Here is a 27,509-nt window from a genome sequence, read left to right as displayed (position 1 = left end):
TGATTAAAAGCTTTTATTGCTCACACAAAGCCTGTTTGGTGGTCTCTTCGCATGAAATATAACATAATAGTGCTTTATAATTAAAGAAGTTAACTTAATGACTACTGTGGGTTAGGAACCGTGGTAAGCATTTCACAGGTGTTATCTGATGTAATTCTCAGGCAACTCCATGAAATGGGTGTTGGTATTGTTTCATTTTACAGATGGCACAACTGAGGCTCAGGGTGTATATGTGTGTAGCTAGCTCAAGTTAGCAATGGAGTTAGGATTGGAAGTCTTATGAGCTGTTCATTCTTACTTGACAGTTTGTGGCATTGAGTTTGGTTGCTTTGAGGGTTGGAGGGAAACGCCTTGCTCTCAGGGGTCTGTATAGAAACAACATACAGGCTGCGTGCGGTGGCTCACGCATGTAATCCCTGCACTTTGGGAGGCTGAGGCAGGCAGATCACCTGAGGTTAGGAGTTTGAAACCAGCCTGGCCAACATGACAAAACCTCATCTACTAAAAATACAAAAATTAGCCGGGCATAGTGGTGTGTGCCTGTAATCCCAGCTACTTGGGAGGCTGAGACAGGAGAATCGCTTGAACCCGGGAGGCGGAGGTTGCAGTGAACCGAGATTGCACCACTGCACTCCAGCCTGGGCAACAGAGCAAGACTGCCTCAAAAAAAAAAAAAAAAAAGAAACAACATACAGTGTGTGAGCCTGGCTTAAGTGCCCTGTCCTTGGGTGCCCAGAGCCAGACTTAAGAGGTAACACCCTTAGCAGGCACGTCCCCTTCACCCTGTGGTGTGGAATTTGTATGTGATATATTTTTTCTTTTTCCAAAAGTGGAGTGGACTTTGGAACAGCAAATATTTAATCGGAGCAAATTCCCCTTGCCAGAATCCTGCTAGCTTGTTCACCTTGGAGGTTCTTTGCCCAAAAATACTCACCACATACTGAAAACTAAATGTGCTAAGTCACCCACAGAGTATAAAGGAGGTCTTGGTTAGGATTTGGAGCAGGGGGGGTGTTTACCTGTTTTTAATGAATATACAGTGCCAATGTACTCACCTTTTGATGAGCCTTAAAGGGCCCTGGCCACATTCCAGATTCTGGAGTAAGCAAACAAGGGAGGGGATTTGTTGGGGATGGTGGCTCAGCCTGCTGCTGTTAGCATTCTCCTTGAAATGGATTTTGGAGGAAGATAAAAGAGAGAGGTAGGGAGGTAGAGAAGGTCTAAAGGTGAAAGATGGGCTGGTGTAGATGAAAGAGGTGCTAATGTGCATGTGTTACGGGGAAGATGTGGTTCAGGAATTAGAGTTGCTGATGGAGTAGAAGAGAGAAGGTGGGGAAGAAAATAATTTAAGGAATGTTTTAGAGCAATAAATCCTGTGTAAATGAAACAGCCTAATGAATGAAGTGGTATGGCTTCTCCATGAATGTAGCTTTTACAGATTCAAAGCAATATTACCTCCTCGTTATTGGCACTACTCATACAGATGTAACTTTTGTTTTGGGTTAGACTCTCTGAAACATTCATTTTTGTGTGTGTCCCCTACCATATTTCAGCACCTGAAAATTTTAACCATGCTGTTTCATCACTCACGTTTAAACACAGCTAAAAATTCAGGTTCCTCTGGAAAGCACCTGTGTGACTGACTTCTCATTACCTGCCTGCGGGTGTTTCCTGTATCCAGCCCCAATTGCTGTTCTAAAGCAATTTCCAGACCAGACTGTTCTCGCTGGGATGCCCCTTGGTGATGCCCTAAGGTGTTAAAGAGCAAATTCCTGCTCTGTTCTTCACTTCTGCTGTCTGTCCCCTGCCCGTTGTACTCCTCCACCCCAAACAGCAATGCCATTAAAAAAAAAAGAAGAAAACAAAAGAGCTTTATCTCATTCTTCTGCTTCATTCTTGTCATCTATGCTCTCCTGCCAATTGTGAGCTCTACCTGCAGAATCTCTGGCTTCTCTGCCTGGGGTTACCTTCTTCACCTGTTCCCAGTGGCCTTCAAACTTGTCCCCTTGCCTCAAGTCTGTACCCTTTCACCATGTCTTCCACTTTGTAGCCAAAGGTGTTCTAGCTTCAGTAGTGCTTTTCCCCTTACTTACAGGATGGGGGCCTGACTGCTAAGCCTGGCATGCACCTGGCCCTTCCCAACAAGACCTTGCCTTTGTAGAGAAGGGAAAAATAGCTTCCTTCCACTCTTCTAGGTTCTTTCTCTGGGAAGCAAATTAAATTGACATAAGACCAATTACAGGAGAAAAAGCAATTTTAAAAAGGGTCAGATAGGCTGGGCATGGTGGCTCACGCCTGTAATCCCAGGACTTTGGGAGGCCGAGGCGGGCAGATCATTTGAGGCCAGGAGTTCAAGACCAGCCTGGCCAACATGGTGAAACCCCATCTCTACTAAAAATACAAAAATTAGCCAGGCGTGGTGGCAGGCACCTGTAATCCCAGCTACTCAGGAGGCTGAGACAGGAAAATCACTTGAACCTGGGAGGCAGAGGTTGCAGTGAGGCGAGATTGTGCCGCTGCACTCCAGCCTGGGCAACAGAGGTCTCAATTAAAAAAAAAAAGGTGGGGGGGTCAGATGATAGAAGCTTATGGCATCTTGAGCTACAGAGAGGAATAGGGGCTTGGGGCCTCTGGGAGTTGCTGGCAACACGTAATGGGAGAGTGAGGGGAAGAAATGTATGGTGAATAAACGTCTGATACACTTTACTAATGTAGATTTCCTCTATAGATGTAAATTTCTTGTATAAAACAGCAGCTTTGCAGAGCTACTCCTGTGTCTTCAGCTTCTCAGAATAACAAGCTTGAAATATGCAAAGAAGATTTTAGGGTGGCATGTCTTGGTTTTTGTGAGTGACGCCAAGGTCAGAGGTAACCAGGTCCATGAACATTTGTGTCTTTCCATAATGTTGGACTTCTGTTGATGCTATTTCAATTACAAAAGCCACCAGCTACGTGGAGTTCCCAGGGAGGCAATTCTTAGTACTTCTCATCCACTCATTAGATCTGCAGGCACACAGGTTCCCGCCTCTGCACCAGCCAGTCAGTATTGCAAACCATACACAATCATATACTCTGTCAATATATAAATGTTACTGATTAAACATTGTGCAACAAACAAAATAACATTTAACACTAAGAGAAAGGGAATAGGAAAAGGTTTAATGAACTAGTCCAGGGAGAGCAACAAAGGAAAAAAGAATTTCCTAGTCTGGGCTGGTCAGTCTGGTTGGTTGTGCAAGAAACAGTCTTTGATGTGGGCAGAGCCTTCAGGAGCAGATGCCGGGTGCTTGTCACAAGTTACAACAGTACCTACCCTTTTTATGGCCACAGAGTCCTCCAGTGAGGACTGATAGTTGAAGACTGTGCTTGTTTATCTCCTTATCTGGTTGCATGCATTCTTTATCAAGCAAAACATCTTGTCTCTGTTGTGACAGAATGGTGTAAAAAAAAGTCTTAAAAAATGTACAGTTTTAGGAATTTGCTGAAAACAAAATGTTGGCTATTTCCTCATGAAGTCTTTCATATGTCGTCATGAAAATGGAGCTGGCCAGGTACAGTGGCTGACACCTGTAACCCCAGCACTTTGGGAGGCTGAGGCAGGTGGATTGCTTGAGTCCAGGAGTTCAAGACCAGTCTGGTCAACATGGTGAAACACCAACTCTACACACACACACACACACACACACACAATTAGCTGAGCTTGGTGGCGCATGCCTGTAGTCCTCGCTACATAGGAGGCTGAGGTAGGAGGATGGCTTGAGCCCTGGAGGCGAAGGTTGCAGTGAGCCGAGATTGCGCCACTGCACTCCAGCCTGGGTACAGAGTGAGACCCTGTCTCAAAAAGGAGTGGGGAGAAAATGGAACTCTTTGTTTGTTTGTGTAAAGGAAAATAAACCCTCTCAGGACTGCCCAAACTCTTTATGCCAAAGGGAAACTTAAGACTGGAGAGACAGTCATGTGACACTGCTGCTGTCCCCTCACACCTTGCCTGCCTGCCCAGTAGATAGCTGTGACTTCCCAACCTTGTGTCAAAGCGCTATGCATTAGCCACACCCCTGGAGAAGGCAGAAGGCCTCGTGCATTGTGGATGACTGCCCTCAAATTGCTCGTAAGTAAATTCTCTGCTGGCCCCTAAACCTTTCAAGATGTGTATCTTCCCATAAAAAAGGACATGTCAGCTGTAACTTTAGGTCTGCAATCTAAGTCTAGCTCCCTGTCCATGGAATTGCAGTCTGTTACATTTCACACTGACAATGCCCATTACAAGCTTATCTTCCCAGGTGCAGAACAAAGACAGGAGAGCAGTCATTTTTCTGCCTACCCTGAGACTACATAATTAACTCTTCCTTTACTCCCTTTCTGAATGTTTATCATATCTCTTGTATAGCAGAGTTTACTGGGCACTAGTTAAAATCTCAGGAGAATGTCGCGTTTGCCTCACCACCTGCCCCCTTTTCCTGCATGCCTTCTCCCCTTTAAAGAAATGGATAAATACTGAGCCTTCCGCAACCTCTTTGGGAGCACCAGCCACAGAAGATTCTGTGATTTGTGTGTTTCTCAGCAGCCCCTCAAGCTCTGGCTTAATTATTCCCCATTGAGACTCTTGCCTCATTCTCTCATTTGGGTTGACATTTGTTTATGGAAATCCTGATAGCCACAGATATTATTGTTTCTTCAGTATCTTTTTCTGGAGAAGAAACTGTAAATTATCTTCTTTATCACACTTTTACCTTCAGTTTTGTGCTATTTTTTCTCTGTGATACTTTATTTTTCTTATGAATAATAGTTATAATGTGATTTATTTTCTGTTCAGAAGAGTGTTCAACTTTGATGTTGATAAGAAGCAAGTTTTTATGACTGAACAAATCCTTATTTTACGACATTACTAGGAATGTGCTGCTTGTTCTCATTGTGTAAGATTTTAATTATTCTGATAATGAAAGTGATTATTTCACATGGAAGCCTTCTAATTTGGCTAGATAAACTATTGTCAACATTTATCAGAAGATTAAGACCCACTAATAAAGAGCTCCAGTGGATCAAGAAAATACCCAATTAACGGCCAATTCAGAGAAAAAAACAGATGGCCATAAACTTGAGAAAAGATGCTGAATCTCACTAGTAATAAGGAAGATGTACATTAAAACAGGATATTAGGTTTTTGCCTTTAAATTAGATGTCCAAGTTGGGAAATGTGCAATCTCAGATATTACTGTTAGGATGTAAATTGGTACGGCCTTTGAAAGTATGATTTAACTCTTATCTTGAAGTTTAAAAATGTAGATATGGGTTGAATATTCCTAATCCAAACATTTGAAATGTGAAATACTCTAAAATTTGAAACTTTTAAAGTGCCAACATGATACTCAATGGCAATGCTCACTGAAGCATTCTGGATTTTTTTGGATTAGGGAACCTTAGCCAGTAATATAGTATAAATATTCCAAATTCTGAAAGACTTCTGGTCCCAAGCATTTTGGATAAGGGACATTCAACCTGACTACTCGACCCACTAATTCCATTTCTGGCTCAGGTGTCTGTCCTACATTAATAATGGCACAGGTGCAGTGAGGCATGAACAGCAGTATTTATTGAATCAGTGTTTGCAATAATAAAAAAAAAGTACAAAAAATAAAATTTAAAAACCATCCCCAACAAAAAATTAAGATCAGTGTGAGAATGGTTATTGATTTTGATCCAGCCTTTTTACAATATAAGATAGTGATGAAAAAGAATGTAATGGGATTTTGTGTATTAATAGAAAAAGACTCTTCATGGCTTATTGTTTATTTTTGTTTTCTTTTCTTTTTTTGGGATGGAGTCTCACTCTGTTGCCCAGGCTAGAGTGCAGTGGCACGATCTTGGCTCACTGCCACCTCTGCCTCCCAGGTTCAAGCAGTTCTCCTGCTTCAGCCTCCCTAGTAGCTGGGATTACAGGCACACGCCACCATGCCGGGCCGGGCTAATTGTTATATTTTTAGTAGAGACGGGGTTTCACCATGTTGGCCAGGCTGGTCTCAAACTCCCGACCTCAGGTGATCCACCCACCTCGGCCTCCCAAAGTGCTGGGATTACAGGCATGAGCCACCGTGTCTGGCCCAGCTTATTGTTAATTGGGAAAAAATATTGCAGAACATTACATACAATCTTTTATTTTAAAAAGCTGTTTTAATATATTTATTATATGCATAGTACAATATGAGTGTATATATGTGTGTTGTGAATGTATATGTATATGTGGGTGTGTTGTATATATGTATACACACACATTTATCTATGTGAATTAATAAAATACTCTACCCACGAAATTGTTTACTGTTCTGAGGGAGATGAGTGACATTTTGGGTGGACAGTAAAAGAAGTCTCTGATTTTTTACTTGTATATATGTATACATATCAACAAAAATATATCCATGTATTGAAATGGGATTTTTGGCCAGGTGCAGTGGTTCATACCTATTATAATCCCAGCACTTTGGGATGCCAAGACAGGTGGATTGCTTGAGCTCAGGAGTTCAAGACCAGTCTGGGCAATGTGACAAAACCCCATCTCTACAAAAATTAGCTGGGCATGGTAGTGCATGCTTGTAGTCCCACCTAATTGGGAGGCTGAGGCAGGAGGATTACCTGAGCCTGGAAGATCGAGGCTGCAGTGAGTTGTGATTGTGCCACTAAACTCTAGGCCAGGCAACAGAGCAAGGGAGACCTTGTCTTGGGGTGGAGGCGGGGGCGGTTAAAAAAAGGTAGTTTTTGTAAAATCTGATGTTGGATTTCAGAAGTCATTGGGGCAAGTAAAGGCTGAGTGTTACTTTATGATCACTGTATCTTTAAAAAAGATTCAGAGAAAATTAGAACAATATCTCTTTAGAAGATAGATCCTCAGTCTGTTTCTTTATGCACATGATCCATTTCCACAGTGGATGTTGTGGTTGGCTGCATGAACACTCCATGACAGTCCCCCTCTCACTCAGTTGTAACAGATGACTTTTCTAAACTTTCTCCTCAGATTCCGTTTTTTGAAGATATGTGTAAAGGCATTAAAGCTGGTGACACCTGTGAGAAGCTGGTGGGATATTCTGCCGTGTATAGAGTGTGTTTTGGAATGGCTTGTTTCTTCTTTATCTTCTGTCTACTGACCTTGAAAATCAACAATAGCAAAAGTTGTAGAGCTCATATTCACAATGGGTAAGTATTTTAGTCTTCTTGGGGATTGCTTTCTCTTTTCTTATGTTCAGGACAGTAGTCCAGGATCCCATCTGCCCACCAGACACTGTGACTGCTCTTCTTCTAGTTGAAATTGTTGATTTAGGGGAAGATGGAATTGATACTTACCCACATGGTTGCCTCAAAGGTAGAATCTTATTTGTAACACCTGGTACCATGATGCAAAATTTACTCAAGACAAAGAGTTTATTTCTTGTTCCAAGACCTTCCCCCAGGTCATTTCCCCTGCAATGAAATGGTGTTTACACAATTGGAGGCTGCACTGAGTCTGTCTAATTATGGGAAAAAGCATTCTTCAAGTCACCTAATTACTTCCCCTCGATTAGGAGAGAACATTGGCCAATGGCAGAATCATGGATTGACATGCTGTACCTTCTAAGAGGTCCTTTGTCCTTCTTGAATGTCATTTAAATACATTTCCTCTCTTTTTCCCCCCACTTCTAGCTTTTGGTTCTTTAAACTTCTGCTGTTGGGGGCCATGTGCTCAGGAGCTTTCTTCATTCCAGATCAGGACACCTTTCTGAACGGTACTAATGGGGGTATTTTGGGTACCTGTTTATTTTGTTTTTACCCATTTTGTCAAATTGCTCAGAAGCGCAGTCCAAAGTACCTCTGATAGTTTGAATTACTGATTTTCTTTTGGCTTCAAAAGAAATTCCTGACTTACCTGCCCATACTTTTTCCACCATTGCCTATCTACTTCCCCTCTTCTCACCACCGCATCCCACTTCCAGGCAGGGTATAAGAGGACTTTGATACTCTGCTGCCCTAGGAGACCTTGTTCTTTCCAAGCACTGCACAGAAAACCCAGCAACAGGGAGCACAGGGCTGTCAGCAGCTAAATGCCTGCTGCAGCGATAGTGGGACGGGAAAAGTGTCTTTCAGTCTGTTATTAAACTTAGCTTATGTGAAGCTCTGTAGCATTGAATTATATTCTTTATTGTTAGAACCTGCTTTAATTCATTAATATGAAGCCTTTAATCATAGCTGAAACAGGAGGCCCTTTTTCATATGAGCTGAGGGAAAAACCTGAATTTCAGTGATTCAGAGCATTTTGTTCAACCCAAATGGATTCACTTTCCTAAGTAAGGTATTAAACACATTTAGGCTGGGCGTGGTAGCTCACACCTGTAATCCTAGCACTTTGGGAGGCTGAGGCGGGTGGATCACTTGAGGCCAGGAGTTCGTCTGAGACCAGCCTGGCCAACATGGCGAAACCTCATCTCTACTAAAAAATATAAAAATTAGCTGGGCATGGTGGTGTGTGCCTGTAATCCCAGCTACTCAGGTGGCTGAGACATTAGAATTGCTTGAACCTAGGAGGCAGAGGTTGCAATGAGCCGAGATTGCACCACTGTACTCCAGCCTAGGCGATAGAGTGAGACTTTGTCTCAAAAACAAAACTAAACTAAAATTTAGATTGTGTCAGTTTATAAGGAACAGCCATAATCCTTCATACAGTTATGTATCAGGGCCTAGCTAGTTGTTTAAGGTCACACTTGTTTTTCATATGCTCCCTAAGTCTTGCTGTTACCTAAAATACCATTAAAGGTTTTAAAATTCTCTACAGAGATCCTTTTATGTATTAGAATGTATATTTGGAGGGAGAAGAGACCTAGAAACCCTCTGGTCCAACTTAGTCTTTTTTTTTTTTTCCGAGACAGAGTCTCGCTGTTTCCGAGGTTAGAGTGCAGTGGTGCGATCTCGCCTCACTGCAGCCTCCACCTCGCGGGTTCAAGCGGTTCTTCTGCCTCAGCCTCCTGAGTAGCTGGGACTACAGGCACGCACCACCACGCCTGGCTAATTTTTGTATTTTTAGTAGAGACGGGGTTTCACCATATTGGCCAGTCTGGTCTTGAACTCCTGACCTTGTGATCTGCCCCCCCTTGGCCTCCCAAAGTGCTGGGATTTACAGGCGTGAGCCACTGTGCCCAGCCAAGCTCAGTCATTTTTTTTTTTTTGAGACCAAGTCTCGCTCTGTCGCCCAGGCTGGAGTGCAGTGGTGCAATCTCAGCTCACTGCCACCTCCACCTCACAGGTTCAAGCGATTCTCCTGCCTCAGCCACCTGAGTAGATGGGATTACAGGCACCCGCCGCTATGCCTGGAATTTTTTTTTTTTTTTTTTTTTTTTTTTAAGTAGAGTTAGGGTTTCACCATGTAGGCCAGGCTGGTTTCCAATTCCTGACCTCAAGTGATCCTCCTGCCTCAGCCTCCCAAAGTGCTAGGATTGCAGGTGTGAGCCACCGTGCCCAGCCCCAGCTTAGTGATTTTTATAGACAAACTGGAACCCACGTGATGTGACTTATTCAAGGTTATAGCATTTTTGTGGCAGAGCCAGTAGTCGAGCTGAGTCCTTGTCCCCTGTCTGAACCTTGTTTCCTTACTGGTCATTGTTGCCTTTTTACCCAATAAAATTTGAACCTTTGATTTTCCTGGCAATATGTGTTTGCTTTTAAGTTGTGGGTCATTGTGGATTTTATGAATTAGGGCATCTATTAGGGTACCTGGCAGATGTAGTGTGGAGGATAAGCTTGGATATTTCAGGGTCAGACTGCCTGTGTTCAGATCCCAACTATACCATTTATTGACTGAGATGTTATCAACCTACATAGATTCTCAATTTTTCTCTTCTGTAAAGTGAGTGACATTTATAATAGTAATACATATCTTATATGGTTGTGTGGGAATTAAATGTGTTCGGTACACTTATCTAGTAAAAATTAGCTGTGGTTATTCTCTTTTGAGCAAAATACAACGAAAGGTTGCCTCATTGTGTTCTCCATGGTCTTTTGCAGCCTGGCGCTATGTGGGAGCCGTCGGAGGCTTCCTCTTCATTGGCATCCAGCTTCTCCTGCTCGTGGAGTTTGCACATAAGTGGAACAAGAACTGGTGTGTGCCTTTATGGAAAGCTTCCCGTTGACTCACAGAAACTGCCCAGTTTTGATCAAGGCTGTACTCAACTGCATTGCTAGGGATTTGCAGTTTTGTTTCCCTTTATACCTGCTTTTTTGTACCTCTTCATTTACTCCTCTCCTTCATTTACTTCTCACTTTTTGACCCCCTGCCCCTACTCCCTTGTTTGGGCTCTGAGTCAACCAGTGGTGTGAATTAGCCATACTCAATCCCCTGCTCGTACCTGTCAGTCTCTGGTTTTGAGAGTGGCTAAAAACTTGGGTAGGCTTCATCTTAGCCTCCCATCCTCATGAAATTAAAAGCAAAATTAAAAAGTGAACACAAAACTCAAACTTCGGAGCTGGAGATTCATCTTCTGTAGAGTATGAGATAGAATAGTTTCCTCCTTTAAAAAAATTTTTGGGTCAGGCATGGTGGCTCATGCCTGTAATTCCAGCACTTTGGGAGGCCAAGGTGGGAGGATTACTTGAGCCCAGGAGTTTGAGACCAGCCTGGGCAACATACTAAGACCTTGTCTCTATAAAAAATTAGCCAGGCATGGTGCCACATGCCTATGGTCCCTGCTATGTGGGAGGCTGAGGTGGGAGGTTCGCTTGAGCCTGGTAGGTCAAGGCTTTGGTGAGCTGAGTTCACACCTCTGCACTCCACCTTGAGTAACAAAGCAAGACCCTGTCTCAACAAAAAAGATTTTTTTAATTTCTTTTCAACTTCTCAAGAGGGGAAAAAGGACTCCTTCATTAGGAAGATAGGTTGTGCTACCTTAGAAAGCCATCCTGTCTTTGAAAAAGGTAGACTCTTTCTAAGTGCCTTGAAAGGCACTTGAAAGGTAGACTCTTTCTAAGACTCTCCCAAGTGGGAGGTGCCCAGCTATTAATAGCCAGTTTTATTTCTTGCTAAGCCACACTGAGAAAATGACAACTTCAGAAGGGTCCAGCCCTTGAGTTCTAAGATGAAATTGACCCTCTTTGTGATTCTGGACAAAGCACTTAGCTGCTTTCTGCCTTTCTTTCTTTCTTTCTTTTGAGACGGAGTTTCGCTCTTGTTGCCCAGGTTGGAGTGCAATGGTGCGATCTCAGCTTACTGCAAACTCTGCCTCCTGGGTTCAAGTGATTCTCCTGTGTCAGCCTCCCAAGTAGCTGGGATTACAGGCGCATGCCACCACACCTGGCTAATTTTTGTATTTTTAGTAGAGATGGGGTTTCATCATATTGGTCAGGCTGATCTCGAACTCCTGACCTCAGGTGATCCACCCGCCTCGGCCTGCCTAAGTGCTGGGATTACAAGCATGAGCCACTGCGCCCAGCCCTAACTTTCTTTACTTATACAATATGAATAAAAACAGCTGCCTGTTGTACCCAATAAGGCTTTTGTTATTTTGCATATTTTACAGGAATCATTTTATTTTATACTCAAATTTTTAAAATCCTAAGTGCCATGTGAATGTGAAGTTTACTTTTACCATGGACAAAACAAAATACACTGTCCAAATACTCTCAATACGTTTTATTCCGAATATGTTGTTCAACTTGGTAGTTGTTGTTTTCTTTTGATTTTAAGGATCAAATCATGAGATACAGCTGTTGTTGGGATGCATAAATGAAAAGATAGAGTTAGTTATTTTACTCTTTGGTAAATATTGGATTAAGCATGGCCAAATATGAACAATTTTCAAGTGGTTTATAGAACGCTGAATAGTCACACAAGTAGCCCTACAGATATGTTTTGCTATGTTTTAAAGTCCTAATCTCTATAATTATACAGATTTCTGGGTTTGAGTTGTGCTGTTGTATCTGTTATTGTACAATGTCTGCATTTTGAGTTATCCATGAGATCCAGTAATTTATATTGTGGTCTCCACTAGATCTTGTTTTGAGGCAGCAGAGTTTCCTTTTTTTTTTTTTTTTTTTTGAGACGGAGTCTCGCTCTGTTGCCCAGGCTGGAGTGCGGTGGCGCGATCTCAGCTCACTGCAACCTCCACCTCCTGGGTTTAAACCATTCTCCTGCCTCAGCCTCCCGAGTAGCTGAGATTACAGGCGCCCGCCACCACACCCAGCTAATTTTTGTATTTTTAGTAGAGACGGGGTTTCATCATGTTGGCCAGGATGGTCTCGATCTCTTGACCTCGTGATGCACCCGCCTTGGCTTCCCAAAGTGCTGGGATTACAGATGTGAGCCACCGAGCCCAGCCTGGAGTTTTCTTAAAGATAAGCCAAATGGGTGACTATCATTTTATGAGACCCTATTTTCTCAGTAGTCCAGAAGAAATACAATAAGTTGGAAGTGAATTTTAATTGATTAAATATCACTCTTTCCATGATTATTCTGAATGTGCCTTCTTTCTTTTTTTTGAGATAGAGTTTTGCTCTTTTTGCCTAGGCTGGAGTGCAATGGTGTGATCTCAGCTCACTGCAACCTCTGCTTCCCGAGTTCAAGTGATTCCCCTGCCTCAGCCTCCTAAGTAGCTGGGATTGCAGGCACACACCACCACACCCAGCTAATTTTGTATTTTTAGTAGAGACAGGATTTCACCATGTGGGCCAGGCTTGTCTTGAACTCCTGACCTCCAGTAATCCATCCGCCTTGGCCTCCCAAAGTGCTGGGATTATAGGCGTGAGCCACCACACCCGGCCTGAATGTGCTTTCAATTTGGTTTTTATATTAGAAAATAAATTCATCATCCTAAAGTTTCACAAGTATACTTCAAATAGGGAACTTCATGGTAAAATATTAACAGTTTCGATCCTTAGTGCCTGATGTGCCCATTAAATGGTATGTTCCCTTGAGAACACTTGTGCTTCTTCAGTCTGACTTTAATGTTTTGATTCATTCTGAATCCATATGCTGGGACTAATTATTGATGCCATGTTTTTAGCAGGCATTTTGGAAAAGTTTGGTTGCTTTAAAAACTTTGAGAAACTCAGTTAGAATGACTTAAAAGCTCTGCAACAAATAGCGTTGCTGTTATCCAAGCTTTGAGGCATATATGCCAACAAAAATCCCTATTGTCAACATGTTTATAGTTGTTTGTCTAAAATTAGAAATGAGCTAGAAAGCTAACTAATACTATTTTTCCTTTAAATTTATCTAATTTGGTAGTTTTTTGCTGTGTGTTTTTTCTGTTTTGTTTTTGTTTTCTTTTTCTTTGAGACTGAGTCTCGCTCTGTCACCCAGACTGGAGTGCAGTGGCACCATCTCGGCTCACTGCAAGGTCTGCCCCCCGGTTTCACGCCATTCTCCTGCCTCAGCCTCCCGAGTAGCTGGGACTACAGGCGTCCGCCACCACGCCCGGCTAATTTTTTTGTATTTTTAGTAGAGACGGGGTTTCACCGTGTTAACCAGGATGGTCTCGATCTCCTGACCTTGTGATCCGCCCACCTCGGCCTCCCGAAGTGCTGGGATTACAGGCTTGAGCCACCGCGCCTGGCCTTGCTGTGTTTTTTTAAGAGACTCTTGCTTATAAGAATCTAGAAAATATGCTCATTGCTCTTAATAGAACAACTAAAGTACCTTTTCTTCCCTTTTTCATTTATCTCTTTGTAAATATCTTGAGAAGGAGATGATCCTAAAAACAGTAGGATAGAAAGGTCATGGGCCTGGCAACCAGGAGATGCATATTTCAATACCCCTTTCTTTTCTTTTTCTTTTTTTATTATTGTTTTTTATTTGAGATGGGATCTCACTTTGTCATTCAGGCCGGAGTGCAGTTGTGTGATCATGGCTCACTGCAGCTTCGATTTCCCAGGCTTCAGTGATTCTCCCACCTCAGCCCCCTGAGAAGCTGGGACTACAGGCATGTGGCACCACACTTGGCTAATTTCTTTTTTTGTTTGCTTGGTAGAGATGGGATTTCGCCACGTCGCCCAAGCTGATCTTGAATTCCTGGGTTAAAGAGATCCTTCTGCCTTGGCCTCCCAAAGTACTGGGATGACATTGTGTTCGGCTTCAGTGCCCCTTTTAATGCTTGCTCTCACTGTAGGGCACATCAGTCGGCCCCTCTGACCTCAATTTTCACACTTAAATAATGTGTTTGGACTAACTGGTGTGTTCTTTTTTTCCTTTCTAGCTCAAATTTTGTGGTTTACAGTGTCAATTCTCTATTAGAATTGAAACAAAGGGCTTTAGGTGTCAAGTGTAAAGACTGTTTTTGGATTTTTAATGGGATGGGAGAGCACCAGAGGGCCTTAAAAAGGCAGGAATATAATCTGTTTTAAGTCCAGAAAGGTGAAAAGGCGTCAGAGGTGCAAGTAAGGAGGTCGGGGGAGTCAGTCCAGGTGAGGGAGGAGTAGTCTGGAACTAAGTGGTAGCAAGGAGCTGGATCCTCCTATGTTCCAAAGCCAGCTCTGGATGGAGGTGGGTGGGGGAGGGGAGAGCAGCAAGAAGCTTCCAGAGTGACCGCAGTTCTTTTGTTCTTTTCTTTTCTTTTTTTGAGACAGAGTCTCGCTGTCTCGCCCAGGCTGGAGTGCAGTGGCGCAATCTCGGCTCACTGCGAGCTCCGCCTCCCGGGTTCATGCCATTCTCCTGCCTCAGCCTCTCAAATAGCTGGGACTACAGGCGCCTGCCACCACGCCCAGCTAATTTTTTGTATTTTTTAGTAGAGACGGGGTTTCACTGTGTTAGCCAGGATGGTCTCGATCTCCTGACCTGGTGATCTGCCCACCTCGGCCTCCCAAAGCGCTGGGATTACAGGCGTGAGTCACCGCACCCGGCTTCTTTTCTTTTCATTTCATTTCATTTCCTTCCTTCCTTCCTTCCTTCCTTCCTTCCTTCCTTCCTTCCTTCCTTCCCTCGCTTCCTCCTTCTTTCCTTTCCTTTTCCTTTTCCTTTCCTCTTTCTTTGCTTTCCTTTCTTTCCTTTCCTCTTTCTTTCTTTCCCTCTTCCCCTAACAATGGGAAGATGGAATTGCTGTTTTCTGAGGTTGGGATGATTGCACAATAGCAGGTTTGGGGGATGGAGGAATGGGGGTGTCAAGATCAGGAAGTTAGCCTTAGCCTGGATGTGCTAAGTTTGAGATACCAATTAGACCTTCAAGTGGGTCTCCAACTGTTAAATGAACAATTGGATAATATAAGTGACGTTCAGGGAAAGGTTAGGATTGAAGATTTAACTTTGGGATGGACTGTAAACATAAATTAACTGTAAGAAAGTCCTTCATATTCTAATAACATAACCAAAAAGACTAGTGAATAGAAGCGTTGGTTGTCTCCCACCCACAAACCAGTCAGCAGTGTTTACCTTTTTCTGTATAATTCATGCTGTCTCCCTATCATCCATTATTATTTGCTCTTAGATTTTTATTTTTCCTTTTTAAAATCCCATTTTCTCTCATTTCCTTTGTACGCCTTTTATGTTAGAATAATTCCAAGGTCATTGGAGTGTCTGGCACAGTTTCAGGAATATGACGGTCATTATCATTTTGGCCTTTCCTCCCTATTTTCTTTGTTTCTGGTTGCAAGAACTTTTTCATCATTAAAACATTTTAGCTGGGTTGCTTGAACACTTTCCAGTTTTGTGAGGGCATAAAGCAAGTTGCTTTTTCTGGGAGGTTTGGGAGAATGTGGTTACAAAGAGCAATTTAATCATAAGGCAGATGACAATGATTCATTCAATTCTTTCTCCCTGTTGTTCTGTCCTCTTCATTTAGCATTTATAGATATTTTTTTGGTTCTGAACAATTTCCTTTTTTGTGTGAGACAGGGTCTTGCTCTGTTGCCCAGGCTGGAGTGCAGTGGCATGATCAGGGCTCACTGCAGCCTCTGCCTCCGGTGTCCAAGCGATTCAGCCACCCAAGTAGCTGGGATTACAGGCATGCACCACCACGCCTGGCTAATTTTTGTATTTTTGGTAGAGATGGGGTTTTGCCATGTTGGTTAGGCTGGTCTCGAATTCCTGACCTCGTGATCTGTCCACCTTGGCCTCCCAAAGTGCTGGGATTACAGGCATGAGCCACGGTGCCCTAATTTATCTTTTAATTGACATATTGTAATTGTACATATTTATCGGGTTCATTTTGACATTTTGATACATATATGTTATATAGTAATCAAATCAAGGTAGTTGGCTATTCATTACCTCATGGATTTATCATCTTTTTCTTTCTTTCCTTTCTTTTTTTTAAAGAGACAGGGTCTCACTCTGTCACCCAGGTTGGAGTGCAGTGGCACAGTGATAGCTCACTGCAGCCTTGAACTCCTAGGCTCGAGAGATCCTCCTGCCTCTGCCTCTGAAGAAGCTGGCTAATTAGCATGTCCAGCTAATTTTTTTGTTTGTTTTTTGTTTTGGTTTGGTTTTTGGTTTTTGTAGATGGGGTCTTGCTGTGTTGGCCAGGCTGTATCATTTCTTTGTGTTGAGAATCTTCAAAAGCCTCTCCTCTAGCTGTTTTGTAATATACAATACCTTACTGCTAGCCATCATCACCCTACCATACAGTTGATTACCAGAATTTATTCCTATCTATTTAACTTTTTAATGTCAAATTTTCCTTTACCATTCCCTGATACTATTTTAGATAAAGAAGCAGCACAGTTACAAGTCCTTCTCTTCAGTACAGGGAATAAAGAGCTAAGGTCAGCCAGTATGACTCTTAGTAAAGGTAATTCTCTTTTCTCCCTAAGAAGATGGCATCAGAGCTGCTGGCAACACTTTGTTTCTGTATTTTTTTTTTTTTTAATTATACTTTTAGGGTACATGTGCACAATGTGCAGGTTAGTTACATATGTATACATGTGCCATGCTGGTTGTTTCTGTTTTTAAAAGTTTATTTATTATTATTATCAAACATTTAGGGCCAGGCACAGTGGCTCATGCCTGTAATCCTAGCACTTTGGGAGGCAGAGGTGGGTGGATCACGAGGTCATGAGTTCAAGACCAGCCTGGCCAAGATGGTGAAACCCCGTCTTTACTAAAAATACAAAATTAGCTGGGCGTGGTGGTGGGTACCTGTAATCCCAGCTACTAGGGAGGCTGAGGCAGAGAATTGCTTGAACCTGGGAGGCGGAGGTTGCGATGAACCAAGATCATACCACGGCACTCCAGCCTGGGCGACAGAGTGAGACTCCGTCTCAAAAAAAAAAAAAAAAAAAAAATTTAGATGGTCTTACTCTTGCCCAAACTGGAGCACAGTAGTACAATCATGGCTCATAGCAGCCTTCATCTGCCCGAGCTTAGGTGATCCTCCTACCTCAGTCTCCCAAGCAGCTGGGACTATAAGTTTGCACCACCACATGCTGCTAATTTTTGTAATTTTTGTAGAGACAAGGTTTTGCCGTGTTGCCCAGGCTGGTCTTGAACTCCTAGCTTCAAGTGATCTGTCTGCCTCAGCCTCTCAAAGTGCTGGGATTACAGGTGTGAGCCACCTCTCCTGGCAGCACTTTGGAGTAGAGACTATGGCACTTCGGGGCTCTGTGTTTATGGAGAAAACTTGGAGTAGCCCAGTGAAGAGCCACTTTTTTCATCCTGCCAAAAACTGACCCACGGTGGTTCACAGTCAGAATGGAGAAGCTAGAATAAAGTCTGTAGGTAGCTAAAGGAAATAGAGTCTCAGCACTGCTCAAACTCATTACACCAAACGGAGAGTTAAGCCTGGAGACAGAGTCATGTGACACTGCTGTCTTCCCCCACCCAACCTGCCCATAGATAGCTGTGACTTCCCAACGTTGTGTCAAAGGACTACACATTAGCTAGACCTTTACAGAAGGCAAAAGGCCCCATGCATCCCGGATAACTGCCCTCAAATTGCTCATAAGTAAATTCTCTGCTGGTCCCTAAACCTTTCAAGATGTGTATCTTCCCATAAAAAAAGGACTTAGGTCTGCCACCTAAGTCTAGCTCCCTGTCCATGGAATTGCAGTCTGTTAAATTTCACGCTGACAATGCCCATTACAAGCTTATCTTCCCAGGTGCAGAACAAAGGAGAGCAGTCATTTCTCTGCCTACCCTGAGACTACATAATTAACTCTTCGTTTACTCCCTTTTTGAATGTTTATCATATCTCTTGTATAGCGGAGTTTACTGGGCACTAGTTAAAATCTCAGGAGAATGTCGCATTTGCCTCACCACCTGCCCCCTTTTCCTGCATGACTTCTCCCCTTTAAAGAAATGGGTAAATACTGAGCCTTTCTGCAACCTCTTTGGGAGCACCAGCCACAGAAGATTCTGTGACTTGTGTGCTTTTGGGTGCACCCTCAAACCTCTGGCTCAGTAAACCTTGGCTGATTGAGACTGTTGCCTCAGTCTCTCATTTGGGTTGACATTATTCATTTTAATGAATGAATACATTTGTCGCAGAAAGTGGAATTCTCTCAGTGTTGAGAGAAAATTCTCAGCTTGAGTCCAGAAGTTTCCATATTTACCAGAACCTTCTAGCTTTGATGAGCATAATCACTGCTAAAATAATGTGTCTTCTGAGCAGCTGGGTACCAGTGCCTGTGGCCTGTAGCATTAGTTACTGCCTGAGAAATGGTGAATGTTATCAGAGAATGGTGGGCTTCATTGACTTGTCTTCTCTCCTCTCCCTCTTACCCACTTCCCGGAGAAACAGGACAGCAGGCACAGCCAGTAACAAGCTGTGGTATGCCTCCCTGGCCCTGGTGACGCTCATCATGTATTCCATTGCCACTGGAGGCTTGGTTTTGATGGCAGTGTTTTATACACAGAAAGACGGCTGCATGGAAAACAAAATTCTGCTGGGAGTAAATGGAGGCCTATGCCTGCTTATTTCGTTGGTAGCCATCTCACCCTGGGTCCAAAATCGTAAGCATGTTTTTTTCCATTCTTCCTTACTTGTATTTTCCTAAGTGTCTTTGAGCAAACCCAATGGTTTTTTTTTTTTTTTTTTGGAACTAGTGTATTCCTTAACTTACTATGGATGTGTCAGCAGTAGGCAAGGTGGGGCTCCAGTCTCTTCATATCTCATGCTCGAGCTGTGATAGCCAAGCATTTCTCATGTCAAGAAAGAGCTGAACTAAATGAAGTCAATGAATAGGAAGATATTGCCTTTGCTAAATAATGTACCACAAGGAGCCTTTAAATGGGAAATGCCTTCCGTGTATATCAAGCTCAGGTGTTTATGAGCTTGCCTACAATCTCTGTGTAAAAGTTGAATGAAAGGGCCGCAGAAGGGGTTGGTTCTGGGGTCATCTTTCACTCAAGGCTGTGGACAGTGTAGTCTGGGAGTCAGGAAGCAGGACATCCCATCCCAGCTCAGCCAGCAGCTGGCCTATATGCTAACCTTCCTTAGACCCAGGTTCTTCCTCAGTAAACTCAGTGGAAACATGTGAGCCTTACCTTGCTCGTTGTTGTTTCAAAGCCGGAAGGAACAGACAGTGGGATTTGAAAGTGCTTTAGGAAGTATAATTGTGAATTGTCATTTATAAACTACTCTTGGTTTCTTAAGCCAGGATATGGTGTCTTTGGGCTTACAGTGAGATGTCCCTGGTCTGATTTTTTTTGTGGGTGTCGGACCCTATAGGTGATGAAAATGCACATGACATTCAGGTAGGTAGGAAAATATAGGCAATAAATGTACAGCCCCCTTGAATCATTTCTAAAATAGTGGTTTAAAAAGGTGACTAGTGGTCGGGCGCAGTGGTTCACGCCTATAATCCCAGCACTTTGGGAGGCCGAGGCAGGCAGATCGTCTGAGGTCAGGAGTTCAAGACCAGCCTGGCCAACCTGGGGAAACCCCTCTCTACAAAAAAATACCCAAAAAAATTAGCCGGCTGTGGTGGGACACGCCTGTAGTCCCAGCTACCCGGGAGGCTGAGGCAGGAGAATTGCTGGAACCCGGGAGGCGGAGCTTGCAGTGAGCCAAGATCCCACCACTGCACTCCTGCCTGGGTGACAGTGAGACTCCGTGTCAAAAAAAAAGAAGAAAAAAAAGGCAACTAGTCACAAATAATTTGTTTTCTTCTACTAAAAATTTTATGACCATTATTGAAATTGAGAGTATTATTCTCCTAATCCCTTTAATTGATCAGTTAAGAGTTCCTAGAACAACTTGATATTCCGATTAAAGTCTTTGGGTTAAGTCCTACCTTTTGAAATAGGGATAATGTTTTGAAATATTTGGTTTAATACCATTAGGTGCTAAGGAAAATCTTATTCCCTTGCCAAAGAGCAACATTATAACAGGGTCTATTTTATGTCTTTATTGGTAATTATAATTTAATAATGATAATTTTGGAAACAAATTTGACCAAAGGGAAGACTGAGTAAAAACTGCATCCTTTTATGTCAGTAAGTGGTCGAAAATTTCGCAGGAAAGAGAGAGATCCCTTATCACATCCTGGTTACTCTGAAGGATCTGAACCCTTAGTTTCCTTGAAATATTATAACTTTCAAAAAATAACAGATGGCTTGTGAAGTTTCAGAGAAAAATGAACACTTACACACTGTTGGTGGGAATGTAAATTAGTTCAACCATAGTGGAAAGCAGGGTGGCAATTCCTCAAAGACCTGAAAACAAAACTATCATTAGGCCCAGCAATCTCATTACTGGGTATATACCCAAAGGAATATAAATGGTTCTCACATAAAGACACAGGCATTCACAATAGCAAAGATATGGAATCACCGACATGCCCATCAATGGTGGACTGAATAAAGAAAATGTGGTACATATACACTATGGAATCTATGGAATACTGTGTAGCCATAAAAAGGAAAGAGATCATGTCCTTTGCAGGAACATGGATGGGGCTGGAGGACATTATCCTTAGCAAACTAACACAGGAACAGAAAACCAAATACCACATGTTCTTGCTTACAAGTGGGAGCTAAATGATGAGAACATGTGGACACATGGGGGGAACAACACACGCTGGGGCCTATCAGAGGGTGGAGGTGGGAGGAAGGAGAGGATCAGGAAAAATAACTAATGGGTACTAGGCTTAATACCTGGGTGACGAAATAATCTGTACGACAAACCCCTGTGACAATTATCCCCTTACAACAAACCTGCACATGCACCCCTAAACCTAAAATAAAAGTTAAAAATAAATAAATAAATAAATAACCTTAAAGCCCTTCTCCCAGTGAATGCTGAGCCCCATAGCCTTCCTCTTTAGCCAAGAGCAGTTCTTGTATTCTGTTCCCAAAAGCTTTTTGTTCATTGGCAGGTAAGAGCTTTTTGCCCTGTCATAGACTGTAGTATGTGATGACCTTGTAGAATCCAGAATATATCCCCTATGAAATCTGGTTTACCACTTACTCCCCTCCCCAACTAAGCTATGTGGTTTTATCAACAACTATGGTAATTTTTTTTCTGATCTTGTGATTTAAGAACTAATGTTACAAACCTCAGGGAGACTAGTTTGTGTGTTTAAGTATAGCCATAGGCTTGATAAAGTATTGGTAGAGAACTTGGCGGAACCTGACATCTTTAAAATAGCAATGTTCAGCTCAGTGTGTAACTCTCTCCCCCTTAATATCTTTTTAGTTTTATCTGAGAAACATACTACATTTTTTTCTCTTTTCTTTCCTTTAAAGGTGGATGCTCAAGTTTGAGGACTGTCATGGGGACTATCAGGTTTTTTAGGCATGTGCTTTCTTTTTCTTCAAATTAAAACCTGTTGTCTGTCTGTCTCTTGTCATTTTTCAGGACAGCCACACTCGGGGCTCTTACAATCAGGGGTCATAAGCTGCTATGTCACCTACCTCACCTTCTCAGCTCTGTCCAGCAAACCTGCAGAAGTAGGTAAGCCAGCCTGTTAGGGGGCTTGTGTTTGCGGTGTGAATATTTTCATTCATGGAGGAATGAGCTATTGTTTAAATATTGGAGAGGCCATGGAGATAGAGAGCAGAAAGATGGTTACCAGAGGCTGGGAAGGGTTTGGGGGAGGTTTGGGAGGAGGTTAGGATGATTAATGGGTACAAAATAAATAGGAGGAATGAATAAGACCTAGTATTTGATAGCACAACAGGGTGACTATAGTCAAATTTAATTGTACATTTAAAAGTAACTAAAAGAGTATAATTGGATTGCTTGTAACACAAAGGATCAATGCATGAGGGGATGGGTACCCCATTTTAGATGATGTGATTGTTACATGTTTCATGCCTGTATTAAAACATCTCATGTACCACATAAATATGTACACCTACTATGTATCCACAAAAATTAAGTTAAAAAATAAAAATAAATATTAGAAATGTACTAAATCACAGTAGAGAGATGATCTAGACTTTTTCATGAAAAAGTCTTTAACTTGAGCTATGTAAAGGAAAATTCCCTTTTTCGATTCTTCCTGGTGTGTAGGACAGACAGGAGGAAAGGTTTGGCTGTGGAGTTTGCTTTTAGGCCTAAATAACCTCTTAATTGAGTTGTATTTCTTTTCTTTTCTGACTATAGCAGTGGAACAGAGAGTGGAAAGAATGTGGTGGAGTGGGGAGCAGGGAGCAGGATCTGAGCACAGATCCATGATTTACTGGCTATGTGACCTCAAACCACTCGTCTTAAATGACATTTATTTACAGAGACAACAGAACATAGTGATTAGAGCATGAGCTTTGAAGTCGGACTGCCTGGTTTATAGACTGATCCTGCAACTTAAGTAACTTGCAGAAACTTATCCTCTCTATTACTTTTGTGATGTATAAATGTAAATATACACAGACATACATACATATATACATACATACACATAAGCATATATAAATGTATGTTTGGGTATATTGGAGCTTATATAAGTCAAATTAAATAAATGTAGTGTCTAAGAGAATTGAAGTTGTTTCCTCTTTTAAATTTGGAAAGCTGGTGCAATGATAATTTTGAAAGTTTTAGCATATACACATAGTATTTATGGGCTTGTCCTTGTTGCTATTTGTAGTGGGAAGTAATGTAAGTGGAGGTCTTAAGTAACTATTGCCTATCCTGGATTTAAGTTTTTTTTTAAATATTCTATCTTGACTCTGTAAGTTTACATAAATTTAGTCTCTTTAAGACTTTGTTTTATGACTGTTTATGTATTAATTTCTGGCTTTAACTTACTGGGATTTTTATTTACAATATTTTTTAAATGGCAGGTATCCCTTTAAAACAGAAAAAAAGGCTGAGCGTGGTGGCACATGCCTGTAATCTAAGCATCTTGGGAGGCTGAGGCAGGAAGATTGCTTGCAGCCAGGAGCTGAGACCAGCCTTGGCAACATAGCATCTCTACAAAAAAAAGAAAAAAAAAAAAAAAACAGAAAAAAAGTTCTTTTAAATTTCAAGTGCTCTACATTTTTTTAATTAGCCTAAGAATAAAGATTCCTGAAACCACAGCATACACAGGGAAGTTTATAGCATTAAATGCCTACATCAAAAAAGCAGAAAGATCACAAATTAACAACCTAATGTTGCACCTGGAACTAGAAAATCAAGAAGAAATCAAACCCAAAGTTAGCAGAACAAAAGAAATGACAAAGATCAGGGCTGTGTGAGTTGGCTCATGCTTGTAATCCTAGCACTTTGGGAGGCTGAGGCAGGCAGATCGCAGGAACCCAGGAGTTTGAGACCAGCCTGGGCAACATGGTGAAACCCTGTCCCTACAAAAAAATACAAAAAATTAGCCAGGCATGGTGGCGCATGTCTGTAGTCCCAGCTACTCTGGAGGCTGAGGTGGGAGGATCACTGGAGCCCCAGAGGTTGAGGCTGCCGTGAGCTGTGAGCTGTTACTGCACCACTGCACTCTACCCAGGGCAATAGACAGGGACTTTGTCTCAAAAAAATAAAATAAGGAACTAAATAAAATAAAGACCCCCTCCCCCCAAAAAAAACCCATGAGAAAAATACAGAGGATCAACAAAACAAAAAAAAGGTGGTTTGTTGAAAAGATAAACAAAATTGATAAGCCCCTAGACTAACCAAGAAGAGAGAAAACCAAATCAACAAAATTAGAAATGAAAAATGAAAAATCACAATAATAACCACAAAAGTACAAAAGATCATTACAGACTATTATGAACATCCATATACTTACAAACTAGAAAAGCTAGAGGAAAAGTATACATTTCTGGAAAGCAAGAAGGAGTAGAAATCCTAAACAGGCCAATAATGAGTAGTGATATTGAATCAGTGATTTAAAAATTCTTTCAATAAGAAAAAGCCAGGACCAGATGCAGTCATAGCCAAATCCTACCAAACATATAAGGGAGAACTAATACCAATCCTCCTGAAATTGTGCCAAAAAATGGAGGAGGAGAGAACTCTCCCTGACTCATTATACAAGGCCAGATATATCACCCTGATAACCAAAACCAGACAAGGACACAACAAAAAAAAATTACAGACCGATACCCGTGATGAACATAGATGGAAAAATCCTCAACAAAATACTAGCAAACACAATGTAATAGTACATCAGAAGATAATATACCATGATCAAGTGGGTATTATACCATGGATCAAGAATGGTTCAACATATGCAAATTAATAAATATGATACATCATACATTACATATTACATAAACAGAATTAAAGATAAAAACCATATGATCATTTCAATAGATGCAGAAAAGCATTTGTTAAAATTCAGCGTCTTTTCATGGTAAAAAAAAAAAAAACCCTCAATAAAGTAGGAACATAACTTAAAATAATAGAAGGAACACAACTTAAAATAATAAAGGTCATATATGATAAGCCCACAGCCAGTATCATACTGAGTGGGGAAAAATGGGAAGCATTACTTTTGAGAACTGAACCAAGATAAGGGTGCCTGCCTTCACCATGCCTATTCACCATAGTACTGGAAGTCCTAGCCAGGACACTCAGGCAAGAGGAAGAAATAAAAGGCATCCAAATTGGAAGAGAGGAAGTCAAATTGTCATGTTTGTTGATGATGTGATTCTATATCTAGAAAACCCAAAAGACTCCACCAAAACACTGTTAGATTTGAGTAATGAATTCAGTAATATTGCAGTATACAAAATCAACATACAAAAATTAGTGGTGTTTTGGCTGGGTGCATTGGCTCACATCTGTAATCCCAGCACTTTGGGAAGGCAAGGTGGGTGGATCATTTGAGGTCGGGAGCTCAAGACCAGCTTGGCCAACATGGTGAGACCCCGTGTCTACTAAAAATACAAAAATTAGCCATTCGTGGTGGTGTGCACATCTGTAATCCCAACTACCTGGGAGGCTGAGACAGGAGAATCACTTGAACCCGGGAGGGGGAGGCATCTTGGCTCACTAGCCAAGATCGCACTACAGTACCCCTGCACCCCAGCCTGGACAACAGAGTGAGACTGCGCCTCAAAAAAAAAGTGAGTAGTGTTTCTATACACCAGTAATCATCTAGCAGAGAACCAAATCAAGAAGCCAGTCCCATTTACAATAGCTACAAAAAATAAAATAACTAGGAATAAATTTAACGAAGGAGGTGAAAGATCTTTACAATGAAAACTACTAAACATTGAAGAAAAACTTAAAAGGAGGGGCCATGTGTAGTTTCACATCCCTGTGATCCCAGCACTTTGGGAGGCCAAGGTGGGAGGATGGCTTGAGGCCAGGAATTTGAGGCTGGCCTGAGCAACATAGTGAAATCCCATCTCTACAAAAAATTTACAAATTAGCTGGGTGTGGTGGCATGCACCTGTAGTTCTAGCTACTCATGGGTCCGAGGTGGGAGGATCACCTGAGCCCAGGAGCTTGAGGTTGTGGTGAGCTATGATCAGGCCACTGTACTCCAGACTGGGTGAAAGAGCAAGACCACGTCTCAAAAAAATAAAAATAAAAAGGATGCAAGCGAATGGAAAGACATCCCATGCTCATGGATCAGGAGAATAAATAAATAAATAAAAAATGACCATATTGCCTAAAGCAGTCTTAACAGATTTAGCGCTATCCCTATCAAAATACCAATGACATTTTTTACAGAAAAACAGTCCTAAAATTTGTATGGAAACAATGGAGCCAGAATAGCTAAAGCAGTCCTAAGCAAAAAGAACAAAGCTTGGAGGAATCACACTTCAAAGCTGGAAGAGTCCCTTCTTCAAATTATGCTACAAAGCTACAGTAAGCAAAACAGCATGATATTTGTATAAGAATAGATCCATGGAACCACATAGAGAACCCAGAAGTAAAGCCACATATTTATAGCCATCTGGTCTTTGACAAAGTTGACAAGAACTGAGGAAAGGATACCCTTTTCAATAAGTGGTCCTGGAAAATTTGGATTTCCATATGCTGAACCCCTACCGAACCCCTGTCTCTTACCACATACAAAAATCAACAAAAGGTGGACTAAAGACTTACATGTAAGACCTGAAGCTATAAAAATGCTAGAAGAAAACCTAGGAAAACTCTTCTGGATATTGCTCAAGGCAAATAATTCATGACTAAGACCTCAAAAGCACAGATAACTAAAACAAAACCAGACAAATGGAACTATATTAATCTAATTAGCTTCTGTACAGCAAAAAAAATAACAGAGTGAAGAGACAACCTGCAGAATCAGAGAAAATACTTGCAAACTGTGTCTTATAGGGGAGCAATATGCAGAATTTACAAGGAACTCAATTCAACAACAAAAAACACCAAATAATCCCATTAAAAAGTGGTCAAAGGACATGAATAGACATTTCATTTTTTTTCTAAAGAAGACATATAAATGGCCAAAGAGGCATTTGAAAAAAATGCTCAACATTGCTAATCATCAGAGAAATGCAAATTAAAACCATAACTAGATGTCATTTCACACCAGTCAGAATGGCTATTATTAAAAAGACAAAAAGTAACAGATGTTGGCAAGGTTGTGGAGAAACGGGAACACTTATACTGTTGATGGGAATGTAAATTAGCATAGCTTCTATGGGAAACAGTGGGAGATTTCTCAGAGAACTAAAAATAGAGCTACCATTCGGTCCAGCAATCCCACTACTGGGTGTCTACAAAAAGGAAAATAAATCATTATATCAAAAAGATACCTGCACCTCTGTGTTTATTGCAGCACTGTTCACAATAGCAAAGATAAGGAATCACCTTTAAGTGTCCATCAACAGATGATTGGATAAAGAAAATGTGATTTATATAAATATATATATATACACACACATATATAAAAAATATATATATATATCTCCACACAATGGAATACTATTCAGCCATAAAAAAGAATGAAATCCTGCTTTTGTAGCAACATGGATGGAACTGGAAGCCATTATCTTAAGTGAAACAAGCAGACACAGAAAGACAAATACTGCATGTTCTCACTTTTAAGTGGGAGCTAAATAATGCGTACACATGGACATGAATGTGGAATGATAGTGAAGACTCAAACATAGGAAGGAGGGAGGGGATGGATGGTGAGAAATTACTTAATGGGTAGAATACACATTATTTGGGTGATAGATACACTAAAAGCCAAGACTTCACCACTACATGTAAAAAAGTTACACT

At 41.6% G+C, this 27,509-nt stretch overlaps 1 protein-coding gene across 3 annotated transcripts in view; it reads left to right on the top strand.

Moving 5' to 3' along the window:
* SERINC5 (serine incorporator 5) overlaps positions 1-27,509 on the top strand; it is a 151,825-nt gene that overhangs the window by 74,546 nt on the left and 49,770 nt on the right. For all 3 annotated transcript variants that reach the window (XR_008502609.2, XM_054488017.2, XM_054488014.2), the window contains exons 3-7: positions 7,007-7,185; positions 7,669-7,751; positions 10,021-10,114; positions 18,675-18,886; positions 21,735-21,830. Coding sequence is in view for 2 of the 3 variants with exons in the window: in XM_054488017.2 (XP_054343992.1) it covers positions 7,007-7,185; positions 7,669-7,751; positions 10,021-10,114; positions 18,675-18,886; positions 21,735-21,830 (664 nt within the window). In the remaining variant the exon portion in view is untranslated. The remainder of the gene's footprint in view (positions 1-7,006; positions 7,186-7,668; positions 7,752-10,020; positions 10,115-18,674; positions 18,887-21,734; positions 21,831-27,509) is intronic.

Source organism: Pongo pygmaeus, chromosome 4, assembly GCF_028885625.2.
Source record: "Pongo pygmaeus isolate AG05252 chromosome 4, NHGRI_mPonPyg2-v2.0_pri, whole genome shotgun sequence".
Lineage (NCBI taxonomy): Eukaryota > Metazoa > Chordata > Mammalia > Primates > Hominidae > Pongo > Pongo pygmaeus.
Note: the sequence above shows the minus strand (reverse complement) of the source record. Positions and strands in the feature narration are given on the sequence as shown.